The sequence below is a fragment of the Myotis daubentonii genome, chromosome 3, assembly GCF_963259705.1.
Source record: "Myotis daubentonii chromosome 3, mMyoDau2.1, whole genome shotgun sequence".
Classification (NCBI taxonomy): domain Eukaryota; kingdom Metazoa; phylum Chordata; class Mammalia; order Chiroptera; family Vespertilionidae; genus Myotis; species Myotis daubentonii.
The window spans coordinates 30,517,886-30,531,339 of NC_081842.1; the positions used below are offsets into that span (position 1 = coordinate 30,517,886).

Sequence of the window (13,454 nt, forward strand, 5' to 3'; positions counted from 1 at the left end):
GCCACTGCCAAGTCACCACAGCTCGGAAGCTCCTGCGTTGAGTGTCTGTACCCTGGTGGTCAGTGTGTGTCAAACCTACCAGCCGGTCGGATGGTCGTTTAGCCTTTTATATAGAGAGATTTATAGGTTTCCCCTAAAACAGCGGTTCTCAACCTGTGGGTCACGACCCCTTTGGGGGTCGAATGACCCTTTCACAGGGGTCGCCTAAGACCATTGGAAAACACATATATAATTACACTAGGGGCCCGGTGCACGAAATTCGTGCACTGGGTGTGTGTGTGTGGGGGGGGGGGAGTGTCCCTCAGCCCAGCCTGCCCCCTCTCACATACTGGGAGCCCTCAGGCGTTGACCCCCATCACCCTCCAATCACAGGATCGGCCCCTTGCCCAGGCCTGACGCCTCGGCCAGAGGCGTAGACCCCCATCACCCTCCGATCGCCTGATCGGCCCCTTGCCCAGGCCTGACGCCTCCGTCAGAGGTGTCAGGCTTGGACAGGGGACCCCCATCTCCCCCTGATCACTGGCTCTGGCCCCCACCCAGGCCTGAGGCCTCTGACACAGGCTTCAGGCCTGGGCAAGGGGACCATCATATCCCCCCAATCCCCGGCTCCGCCCCCCACCCAGGCCTGATGCCTCAGCCAGAGAAGTTGACCCTCATCACCCTCCGAGCACCAATCACCGGGTCGGCCCCTTGACCAGGCCTGAGGCCTCTGGCAGAGGTGTCATGTCAGTCCTGGGCAGGGGACCCCCAGCTCCCTGTGGTTGCAGGCTCCGCCCCTGCCCAGGCCTAACGCCTCTGGCTGAGGTGTCCGGCTCGGGCAGCGGGGACCCGCAGCTGCAGCGGCCCCGCGATTGTGGGCTCTGCTTTAGGCCCAGGCAAGGGACCCCTAGCTCCTGGGACTTCCAGCTTCGACTGTGCCCAGCTCCCATCGCTGGCTCCACCCCTACTTCCTGCTATCACTGGCCAGGGCGGCAAAGGCACCTGATTCTCCGATCATGGCCACCTTTGCCCTGCCCCCCAGCTCTTAGCTCCCCCCTGGGTTTCTGATCACTGTCAGTGGCAGGGGGCTTCTTCCTGCTTTCCCTTTCGCCTCCCTGCGTTGTGCCTACATATGCAAATTAACCACCATCTTGTTGGCAGTTAACTGCCAATCTTAGTTGGCAGTTAACTGCCAATCTTAGTTGGCAGTTAATTTGCATATAGCCCTGATTAGCCAATGAAAAGGGTATCGTCGTACGCCAATTACCATTTTTCTCTTTTATTAGATAGGATATTGTTTTTGTGATTAGTCACTATGCTTTAATTATGTTCAATTTGTAACAATGAAATTGGGGGTCATCACAACATGAGGAACTGTGTTAAAGGGTCGCGGCACTAGGAAGGTTGAGAGCCACTGCCCTAAAGCCTTGATAATATGTGTTCTCCTCTTTATAATGGACTAGAGGCCCACTGCACGGATTCATGTACCAGTGGGGTGCCTCACACTGGTGCAAGATCAGGGCTGGGGAGGGCTCTAGGGTGTTCCCGGCCCATTTCACCCAGTCCTGATTGGCCAGACACTAGCAGCAAGCTAACCTACCGGTCGAAGCGTCTGCCCCCTGGTGGTCAGTGCACGTCATAGGTACCAGTCGAACAGTTGAACAGTCAGTTAGACCTTTATATATATAGATGGCAGGAGGGTATTTTACTCACATTTCTTTATATTCACAATGAAATGATCCTGCATTCATTAATAAGATTTTCCTTAAGTCCTTCCTCATGCCAAGCACATTGCTAACCATGTTAGTGCATGAACCTGATCCTTGCAGCCACCCTGGTGCAGCTGGAAGGAGCGTTGCCATCACACTGACAGAGAAAGCTCAGAGAGAGGAACTACTAGCTCAAAATCTAGTGAAGCCACTTGCAGATCAGTTATTTCTGGCCTCAAACTCTGGGCAGTTTTTGTTGTAATTAAATGTATATGCCTATAATATCCTTATATGCATTTAGTTATAATTATAATTTGTTTGTTTATAGGTGGATCTTGAGGCTAGATAGAATTTCATAGAGTAGGAAAAAGAACAAAAAAATTCTACTGGAACTTTAAAACATTTGAGGCTGATTTTCTGAAGGTTTGATGAAAATAGGGTGACTCAAGTTTCTCCCAGGCCACAGTCTCTACATCCCAGTGACATACAGCCATGATGGTTAGAAATTAATGAAATACTTTTGTAGTCATTAGTAAATAGCCTCTACCCCAAGCACCCTGAATATCCAACCCACCCTGTTGCCCTGTCCTCCTCCCCAAAAACCCTGTAGACTGAGCCCCCTTAGAGCAACTGTAGCAAGAACAGCTGGTGTGGGAAGGGCTCCAGAACCCTGCTCCAGAATGCAGGAGTCCATTCGGATTGGTCAGTCTTCATGACATCCAAAGTATTAAATATTTGATTATCACTCTTGGGTTTTGTTCTAATAGCAACACACAGCAATAGGCAGTCCCTCACACCAGGCATGGCACTCTGGTGTGGAAAGGAAAACCACTGCCTGTGATCCCCCAGGCATGTCTGTGAAGATTCGAGGGCATGACTGCCCCGCTCTCTGCACTATATAGGAGCCTCATCTTTTGAGATCCTTCAATACGCTGGGGATATTAAAAGACAGCATATTTTCCTGCTGGTGTGGCTCAGGGCACATGCCTTGGTTGAGGGCTCAAAGCCCAGTGTTGGGTGTGTAGGAAGCAGACAATCAATGATTCTTTTCCATCATTGATGTTTCTATCTCTCTCTCCCTCTTTCTCTCTGAAATCAATAAAAATATATAATTTTAAAAAGATAGCATATTTTCTTACATTCTTTGATTAAAAACAAGTACATACTATATTTGTGACAGCTGCATGCACATGTGAAGTTATTGGTAGACAAAGTCTCCCATCTCTTGAACCAGAAAATTTCCCTTGGCTAGCTAGAAATCTTTGAACTCCAGAGAATAGGGACCCTGCATCCAACTCCCTCATCCTGGCTAATGAAAAAGTAATATGCAAATTGACCATCACTCCAACACACAAGATGGCCGCCCCTATGTGGACACAAGAGGGCCAGCAGGGGAGGGCAGTTGGAGGCGACCAAGTCTGCAGGGAAGGACAGTTGGGAGGACCCAGGCCTGCAGGGGAGGACAGTTACGGACAACCAACCCTGCAGGGGAGGGCAGTTAGGGGCGACAAGGCTGGCAGGGGAGGGCAGTTAGGGGTGACCGAGCTGGCAAGGGAAGGCAGTTAGGGGTGACCGGGCCAGCAGGGGAGGGCAGTTGGGGGTAACCAGGCCAGCAGAGTAGGGCAGTTAGGGGTGACCAGGCCGGCAGGGGAGAGCAGTTAGGGGTAATCGGGCAAGCAGGGGAAGGCATTTAGGCATCAATCAGGCTGGCAGGGGAGTGGTTAGGGGGTGATAAGCCTGGCAGGCAGAAGCAGTTAGGGGCAATCAGGCAGGCAGGCAGGCGAGTGGTTGGGAGCCAGTAGTTCTGGATTGTGAGAGGGATGTCCGACTGCCCCTTTAGGCCCGATCCCTTGAGGGGTTACAGATTGGAGAGGGTGCAGGCTGAGGGACACACACCACTCCCCCATGCACAAATTTTGTGCACTGGGCCTCTAGTCTTACAGGTAAGGAAACTAGGAGCCAGGTTCACTGGGTCACTGGAAGACACTAAATCCCAATAGTTTTTTCTTCATTATGCCATGTGCCCATAGCATTTAATTTAGAAGTGCTTAATTACTAGATTTTAAAGATAATCAGAATAGGAAAATAATTTTATTACTGTAATTAAACATAACTATAATATAACTATAATATCCTTATAAGCATTTAGTTATAATTAGAAGAGAAATTACTAAGAGAGATACATTTTTGGGTCAATATCTGTCACTAAATGCATATTATACTCAGGGTAAGGCCCGCAAGCGCAATTCAGATCAGCCTAAATATAATATACTAGCAGTTCGGTGCATGAAATTCATGCACTTGTGATGGGGGGGGGGGGTCCTCACCCCGACCTGTGCCCTCTTGCACTCTGGGAGCCCTTGGGGGATGTCCGATGGCTTCAGAGGCAGGAGAGGCTCCCACCACCGTCGCTGCACTTGCCAGCTGTGAGCCAGGCTCCTGTGTTGAGCGTCTGCCCCTTGGCCATCAGGCACCTCATAGCAACTAATTATTCCACCATTTGGTCAATTTGCATTTTAGCCTTTTATTATCTATATATATAAAAGCCCAGCAACCAGAAAAGCGGAACGACCAGAACAACCGGTGGCTATGAGGCGCACTGCAGCAGCCAACCAGACTGATCCAGGCCCGAATTTCCCCCTCCACCTCCCCCCACCCCCGACCTGGCCAGCCCAGCCCCTGATTAGGGGTGGGGCCAGCTGGCCAACTGCCCATGGCCCCTCCCCCTTGCTGGCCTGGCCCAATGGGCCCCCATCGGGGTGGGCCATCCGGACTCCACCTATGCACAAATTTGTGCACCAGGACTCTAGTATAGGATAAGTCACTGATAAAAATGTACTATTTTAGAACTTGCTTCTTTCCCATAAAGTAAATGACATCATTCCTTAGCCTTCCTATATAAAATGAATACTAACTAGAATATTTTTAACCCTCTTAATACTAAACTATACATATTTTCTCAGTTTGAGAAGTAGAGAATCTTTGAGCAATGATAGGTTTCTCCAGCTAACCCAGAAGATGATATTTCAGCTCTCATACTCTGCTATTCAAGACTTTGGGAAGGCTCTTGAAAAAGTGAAGAAGAGATAACAGACAGGGCATGGAAGGGTGGTGGAAAAGAGTCATATCCCAAGATAATATAACTTAATTACCTCTTAACTTTCTATGATGTAGTGTGCATAAAATTCCACTAATTTTATTAGAGGAGCATGATTTTTGGTTTGAATATACTGACACAGAACAAATTAGTTTACAGTTTGCAAGCATTTTCATAAAACTTTTGCTTACTAGCTATATAGACCAGAGCTTGTATCTTTAAAAAAAATAAAAATAAAATATCATTAAATTAAAAAGCCAGATTCAAGATGCTATATATTTGTTCTTATAATGTAATTCTCCACATTCTTACTGATATGTAAACCAGTTTTTAAAAATTGACCCAATATGTAGGAACATAGAGATAACCAATTAGATAACACTGCTTTATATTTTCCTTGCAATGAGAAACTGTATATATTTTGATAAAGGGACACAACTCCACTCAGCAAATAGCTCTGTGTATTGTGGTGAATTCCTGAGCAATTACAGAACTTTTCTGGAATGCCCAGTGGTCTCTAGATAAATCCCTTCACCCTGTATGGTAACAACATGTCAGGTAGACGCATTTCCTGCTTTTATCTAAGCACTAAAAGAATCTTTGTGAGTTTGGGATGAGTCACGGTGTATCCCTTTCTTACTATCAGTAACTTTTAAGCACAAAAGACAACGTCAATATTTATTCTCTTAACTGAATTTTGCTCAGTACAAAATACACTTTGGCTCAACAAGTAGTCAATAGCAGACTATCACTGAACACCAAAAGCATGATATCTTTACACATATTTTAATTACTTTTTCTTTAAGAGTATGGATTTTAATTCTGTTAGAATTTCCTGTGTTCTTCCACACCAGCGTCATAGGAAATCCTAATGTTCTCAAGATTTCTTTTCATTTCATTGCACCTGCTCTTCAGGATCAACAAGTTAGTTTACAAGCTTCAAGTCTCAAATCCAAAATACTTACTTGTGGGTGAAATAAGAATCCTGGAGAAGGTCTCAAGTATTTCTCTTTTAAAGCTTCAAGTGGGTCAGTTAGTTTTCTTTTCTCTACTCTGAAAGGTTAAAATTAGATTTGGGATATGAATCAGACTCATATATCAATTACTACACAATCACTGACATGTAAAACAGCTCACAGTAAAGCAAAAGGTAGGTTTCTGGGAAGCACACTAATAAAAATATAAAGACATCTGTTCAGTTCTTAAAGAATACTCATGGCACTTCTAGGCATGCAAGGAGAGGAGGTCCTATTTATATGGAAAAATCCTATTGAATGACTAGTCATTATAATGAGGAAATATTTTTAAAAAATGAAGTCATGAAATCAGAGGCAACTGGTGATAAGTCTGTACCTTTCCACTTCACTTTGTAGACAAGAATGCTTGGTGACTTTGAAATCGTGAGGACAGGGTTCATTTTGAAAATTAAAATTATTTTCTACCAAGAAGGTGCTCCCCCAAATATTCATAATATCTCTTCCATATTTGCCAATAATGGCAGGAGAGTTTCTAAGCATACTGTACACCCTGCTAGCCACTCTTTGAGGTGTAAGCATCTTCTTTTGGATGCCACTGCTGATAAACAGGGCAGGTGAAGCAGGGAGGGGGGTGGGAAGAGGATGAGGATCTATTTGAAGATAGAGAGCGACATCCAAAACTTATATATATAGCCCTCTGCATTAGAAATGTTTGTCATTCTATTTTCTATTAAGCACATAGGAAATGACATGAGTTGAATTATTTATTTTACCAACTGTGGGTAAGTTTCTTTTAAAAGCTTGAATAAGTACACTTTTAAAATAGAATCAAAATGAATAAAAACAGCTACCACTGCTTGAAATTTTATATATGCTAGTTTTGCATACACTATTTCACTTATTAAAATAGAAGCTCTTCTATCCTTTTGATGGGTGAAAAAATATTTAAGACAGGAAAAGATGAGATTTCAACCCAGTTTTTACACTAAAATGTAGTGTAGTCCTTTCACAAGTTTGGTGGAATGACAGGCTCAAAGTCTTAATTGAGGCAAATACCAGAAAGAAGATTGAGATAAGAGTAAGCAAAAGTAAAGTTAGGAGATGGTAGACACAAATATAATGGGTTAATGAAGGAACTGAAAGTCCATTTCATTGGGAGGGTCTAAGAAACAGAGTCTGAGAAATTATCTTCATAAAGGATATATCACTGAGTTGAAAATACAACTCTATGGGCAATGTGTAACAGACATTCTACATACAAAATATGGCAGATCTGTTTTCCCTTCTTTTTCCTTCTCTAGTAATGGGTCTGCCACAGGAATTAAAATTAAGATATAATATTTTTTGGGGGGGAGGTACCCAAGCATGATATACTGATGGCTCTGATATATTTTTGATAGTCCTTTTTTATTCCCCTTGTCATATTCAAGTAAAAGTATCCCTTAACATACTAGCAATGTTTCTTGTTTAATGTGTTGTAGATAATACAGGTTGAAAAAAGTTTTAAATAATAAATTTTGTAACTCTAGTACCTATTAAGCAAAAGGAATTCAATAAATATCATTAAATGAAAGAATAGTTTCTCTCTTGTCCTGGCGGGGTAGTTCAATTAGTTAGAGCATCGTCCTGATACACCATGGTTATGGGTTCAATCCCTGGTCATGGAATATACAAGAATCAATTAGTGAATGCATAGTAGAAAAACAAATTGATTCTCTCTCTCTCTCTCTCTCTCTCTCTCTCTCTCTCTCTCTCTCTCCCCATCTCTTCCTCCCTCCTTTCCTCTCTCTCTCAAATCAATTAAAAAAAGATTGCATCTTCATAAAAGAGAACCTGACAAAAATATGCAAATACTTTCAGCTTAAATAATTCCAATAAAAAAGTATCTACATCTTTCATTAACTCCTGATGATGTTTAAGATTTGGTTGAGAAAGTAAATGTGGAAATGGCAATATTTAAAATACATAATAAATATAATTACTGTTATTCATACCTTTTAAAGAAAACTAGTATTTAAAAACTAAATCATTCTGAATGGTCAAGTGACTGTTACAATATGCTGCATAACGAGCTTTTTATTAAGCATATATGTGTCCCCCAAAGAATTTTTGGATGCATTCAAGGAAACTGGATAATGAAAGCATTAAACAAAGATGTGTTTTCTTCAGCCAACCACTCACATTATATACAAAACATTTTTGTGATTAATATTTCACTTACTTGGGGCTCCTAACAGATTTATTTAGAAACAGAATATGAACAGTGTTTATCAAGGATTGTTGGTAGGTTGACAAAGCGTCAACTCTTGCTGTTCTGTGTCCCATCTCATTCCAAATAACCTGACCCACTTAAGTACCCACACATATTTGCATTAATCCGTCAGGAGCCTCACTCTTCCGCCACTTGACAACTTGCTTTAAATATGACTTTCCCATATTTTCCACTTTAAAAAGAGTGTTTAAAAATAAATTTATTGTCAAGGGAAAGAACTCTGTGGGTCTATTCCAAAACCCCAAATTCAGAGTCATCCAAAAATAAGTCCAAACTTCAACTTTCTGAATAAAAACGAATTTACTCGCTCAAACAACTTCACTTTCTGTTTTATTGTAATAATTAGAATGGTTTGTTAAACACTGTAACTCCATACCGGAAACACTAGCTTTCATGCCTCTGTTCACATTTAAACGCTTCCCACCTGCCCTTACCTATAGATAGGGTCCATGAAGAAAGGAGTGGGTCTAGCATGCTGCAAGGAGCCGTCTGATGCAGATCTTGGTTCAATGTTGCTTCCTTTCTTTTCCCCAAACACATGGTTTTTTCGAGGCTCAGTAAGCTTTGTCCCACTGGCTCTACTCCTACTGCCCATACTTAGATCCAGGGGCTGGTCTTGACTTGTGGCTGGCGTGGCTGAAGGCTTGGAGGGTACTGGAGTCAAGGGCTTCTCATCCTTTCGCTTAGTGGTGAGGTCAAAGGGAGACTCAGAGCTTCCCTTCTGCAGTTTCTTTACTTCACTTGGTGATTGGGGTTCCATTTTCAAGGGTAACGATCTCAAGTCTCTATCAGGAAATGGGTACATTGACTGAGAGAATGCTGGAAAAAATGGGAGGGGAAACATGGAAGGGTAAGGTAAAGCTCCAACTTTTTTGTCTTGCAGCCCCACCAGTCCTGTTGAACCAAAGTATTTTTCAGCAATAGAAGCAATAGCCTTTATAGAATCATTCACAGCTCCTGACACCGCAGTTTGCTCCTCTAAAGATGGTGAGAAAATGGAATGATTGCTGTATTCTTTCTTATTATGTATTGAAGCCAGATTCTGAAGAGGGCTTACTTTGTCTTTGAACATTTTACCATTTTCTTTAAATTTTTCTTTATCACTTTCAATGTCACTTTCCAGATCAGAGCCCGAGGTTGTCTCCAGGTCACTGCCACTTGGCGTACTGACATCATCAAGGTCACTACTCTCTGACTGGTCACTGATTTTCTCAAGGGGCCTCTCTTCAGAGGACCTCTCGGGCTGGAGCTCCACTGGCTTATTGTCCCCTACAGGTGGGTGTTTAGATAGTGCCTTCAAAATATCCTGTGTAGCTGGCAGTATCTGAGGATGTGTCATGAGGGGACTTTGACTTTTGTTTGTCTGTTCAGTACTTGATAGTCCTTTAACAGGAGAACTAGCAGGTATCAAAGGAGGCCTGTGGTACAAGCCGGAAGGAAACAGACCAGGGAAGCTAAAAGAAAATCCAGGAGCTGTTGGAAAGGTAAGACCAGCAGGGTGCCTATTGGCACCAAAATAGTCAGCAAGGCCCGGGTTGGCATGACTCATATTAACCATGGACGTTTTATCCATAGCTGGGGTTCCAGGAAGTGAAATGCCTTGGCCAAAAAATCCACCTGCCGCAAAGTGGTTCTTGCCCTCACAAAACCTCCTGTGCTTATTTAAGGAAGACGTAGTGCTGAACATTTGTCCACAGTCTTTGCACTTGATTTGGGTTCTGCAATCAGCATGCATGCGCTTATGACGACAAAGGTTTGAAAACTGAGTATAGGATTTATGGCAGACCTCACCTGTGTGCAAACAACAAAAAAGAATCTCAGGCTTTATGGCAATTGCTTCTGAATTTAGCAAGTATCACAATTGGTTTACCCAAAATTTCAATTAGGAAGCCAGGACTAGATGTTGGAGGCACCAAGCTGGGTGCTCCGAACACAGAAAACCCCGTTTCACTAGATTCCAAAGCAAGGCATCCAACCTGACAAATGTCTTGAGGCAGCACAATTATTTCATATATATAAAAATATTCTTATCATCCCCATTGCATAATATGTGGCATCATATTTTTGTCTTTGAATATTCATGAAAAAGTCAAATCCCAGCAGACACTGACTTCCCACCCAATTGCTACTCTAAAAGAAACTTTCAAATTAACGTCTTTAGGAATAACATGAAACATAACAGGAACCCCTTCAACCGTTTAGACCATTTAAAGAACTCTATATTGTAGGCACCAGAACAAAATAAAACAGCCTTCCCCTCAACCAGAAACTTCACCTTTATTCCCTCTCCCCTTGGGGGAAAAAGCCTGTGACTGCTCTACCATTATTTAATTTGAATTATATCATATGCTCTCATCATTCACACATCAAAGCCACACAACAATGCACATTGTGTATTCTGAGACATTTTTAACAATCATTTTCATGATTTCAGAAAGACTGACATAATTTACAATGGCTCTATTTTAAGCCTGCAAAGGAAACTAAATTGAATGTAGCCCATCCTGCATTGCTGGTTCCCATGAACTATGATCACGTCCTCTGACTTCCCCTCACACCAGTGGTTGTGCTAACCTTCCTGCATTTATGAAACCCCTGTGCTTGGGAAACATGTCCACTTGTTGTCATATCTGCACCGGTTATCTCAGGGCTTGCCTTCTCTGTGCTATAGCCAACTACGGTAAAGCAGAGGGCTGGGGGGGGGGGGAACGGGGCGGGGACGGGGGGGTGTTAGGGAGGCACTCTGAATGCTCTGGGCCGGAAAGAACACAGCAGTGGGTGTGGCTGGGAAATAACCCTCTTCACTGAGAATTTGCAAAAACAGTTGCACATCTTCCTCCTCAAATATGTGCAAACAGATCTCAGTATATTTTAAGACCAAACTCGGTAACCCTTGAGAAGTCCTTTGCTAGGTAAGAATCCCACTGACTTACTTCATGGTGCAGCGGGATTATAGGATCCCATTTCCTAAGCATCCCATTTTTATTTTACTTTAGTAAAGACGAGCCCACTTTATATGGGAGCTTAATGTAATGCTCCCGTGCAGGTTTAATAGATGCAGACATATGATATGCCTCCTTGGTAATTGTTGAAACAAATTTATAGAATAAATTAAATTGAAGACAAAACATAACATTTATGGCTTTCATGTGATGGCTGTCCTTCGGCAGAGAGTGGCTGAGCCCCTGAGTCAAAGCAATCATAATTAAAAAAAATAAAACTCATGCAAAGGAGATTTTATAGACCTTCAGTCACCTAAAACTCACCCAGAACTTGGATGATCCCACACACCACCAATAGGATGTAACCAAGTGATTCCATATCTAGCTCTTATATTACTAACAGTGAAAATGCATGACTACATATATCAGTGTGCTTAGTAATATGAAAGGCGTTTTCAAGTGTGGGATGATTCATAACATTGTTGAGAAGCATAATAATCATCTTAATGGGAAGAGAAGTGAGTGATTACTTTTCAAATCATTATTCTGGAATATATTGACCAGAGTCTCCTTTAAAAGTATATACTAGTTGACCATATACAATATGTATGTGCATATAACAAATTCATATATATATATATGTGTATGTGTATATATATATATATATAACAAATTCATATATATATATGTGTATGTGTATATATATATATATATATATATATATATGAATTTAAATAGTATATATAATTAAATTCTTTGATATACTAATCAAAACCATATGACGTAGAGGGTGGAAGCAGGAGACTTTCACCAGTTATACTAATTCAGCTATGAGCAATAACAAGAAATAGTAAATGAAATGTTGGAATTATAAACGTACACTCATTAAGAAAGCGACACCTCCCCTCTGGCCATTAAAATGTCTTATGGGTATTCAACCAAGGTGGAAGCTTTTGAAGGGTTTGCAACGTTTTGACAAAGGACTGTTGCCCTGTACACTTCTTTCTAAGAGCTCAAGGCAGCTAGGAAAATCAAGAGCTTCTCTATATTGAAGTAGAAGGTGCATTTGACTGCCCTGGCTGTCCCGTGTGACCCGGATGAGCAGTGTCTGTGAGCAATCTCAAGAACACGGCATCTGGGATGTTTCCTTAGGCAGAGGCATTGCTTTTCTCACTTGAAGGCCTGACCCACCACAAACCACCAGGCCTGCAGGTAAACGGCTCAATTGATGTTGAAGTCTCTGCTCTACTGTAATTTTCTCAGTAATAACGAATTAGCCAGCAGTTAACATTGCGTTTTTCTACTTATTAAACAAATTAAGAGGTATTTTGAATATATTCAGCCTATTAGAGCATGTGGTTTCTATTTGGGAAGCTGGAGGTTTCTGTAAAGCAGTGAGTAATTACCTTAGTGATGGTGACTTTGGGCTCAAGCTTGGCGGTGCACTGTAATAAGAGACAGTTGCCATAAACACACCAGTGGGGGTACAGCGTGGTGTGTGGCCTTCTGGTGAGAAACAGATATCAACTCTAGGTGAACCTCCTCCACCCCAAAGCCTCCACACCAACTCCTCTTTTGTTCTGAAATTACATGGCTATTATTCATAATTACCCCATGGTTCTCTGTCAGATTTTGTATTTGAAGAAAGCCATCTGCTATTTAAATTTACCAATAATTACTGAAAATACATTCATGGGAAATCATTTGTGCAATCTAATTGGAAAGGGACACCCTATAGCACTTTAAAGTGAAATACTTGACTTCAGCACAATTAAAATTCCAGATCCCAGAATCTCAGATGATAGCAGGCTGTATTTTCTGACTTTTATTTTAAATAATGGAGAAAGCGTTAAATGGGGGTTGCTAATTTGTTGTGGTCTATTTCACTTCTCCCCCCACCCCACCAAAACTTAATACATTTATTAAAAATGTATTTCTGAAAAATCAGAAATAATTGAATTACTTACGCCTGTAGTATTTGCAAGGACATTGTTAGAGCATTGCAAGCTAGAGTCTTGCTTTTTTGGAGACAAGAAGTCTAAAATTTCTATTGTATACTTTATTTCCTGCAACTTTCAACAGAGCTTCCCCAAGGGAGGCCAGAGCACCCTTTTGTTTATCAGCTAGTCCTCGTCACTCCACCCAGGGAACATGTGAGCCAAACGGGACTCTAGTGTAAGCTGGAAAAGGAACAGAAAGCTCTGTTGGTGCTTAGAAGCACAAAAGAGAGCTGTGTCAAGGCCAAATGGAGGAGGGCTAGTCTCTGGCATCTCCACGTTGGCACTGAAAATTAGTTTTTTTTCCATTAGGTCCTGTAGTAGTGTCTCCTATACCTACTACAAACCATTGAGTATTTGTCAAAAACACTGTTTTCCAAGGGTTCCCAAGTCAGAGATGGTGCCAACAACCAAGTATGCTTCAACCAGTCCTAAGCTTATCTGGATCCAAAATCAGTCTTGACGTTTGTAGCACAGCTCA

The 13,454-nt window shown here is 42.2% G+C and overlaps 1 protein-coding gene across 13 annotated transcripts in view; it reads right to left on the reverse strand.

The window, feature by feature from the left end:
* MECOM (MDS1 and EVI1 complex locus) overlaps positions 1-13,454 on the reverse strand; it is a 576,406-nt gene that overhangs the window by 26,907 nt on the left and 536,045 nt on the right. For 11 of the 13 annotated variants that reach the window (XM_059686973.1, XM_059686974.1, XM_059686969.1 and 8 more), the window contains 2 exons: positions 8,469-9,825; positions 5,751-5,838 (listed from right to left, as the gene is read on the reverse strand). In XM_059686973.1, coding sequence (XP_059542956.1) covers positions 5,751-5,838; positions 8,469-9,825 — 1,445 coding nt within the window. The remainder of the gene's footprint in view (positions 1-5,750; positions 5,839-8,468; positions 9,826-13,454) is intronic. The other 2 variants (XM_059686980.1, XM_059686981.1) reach the window with 1 other exon arrangement.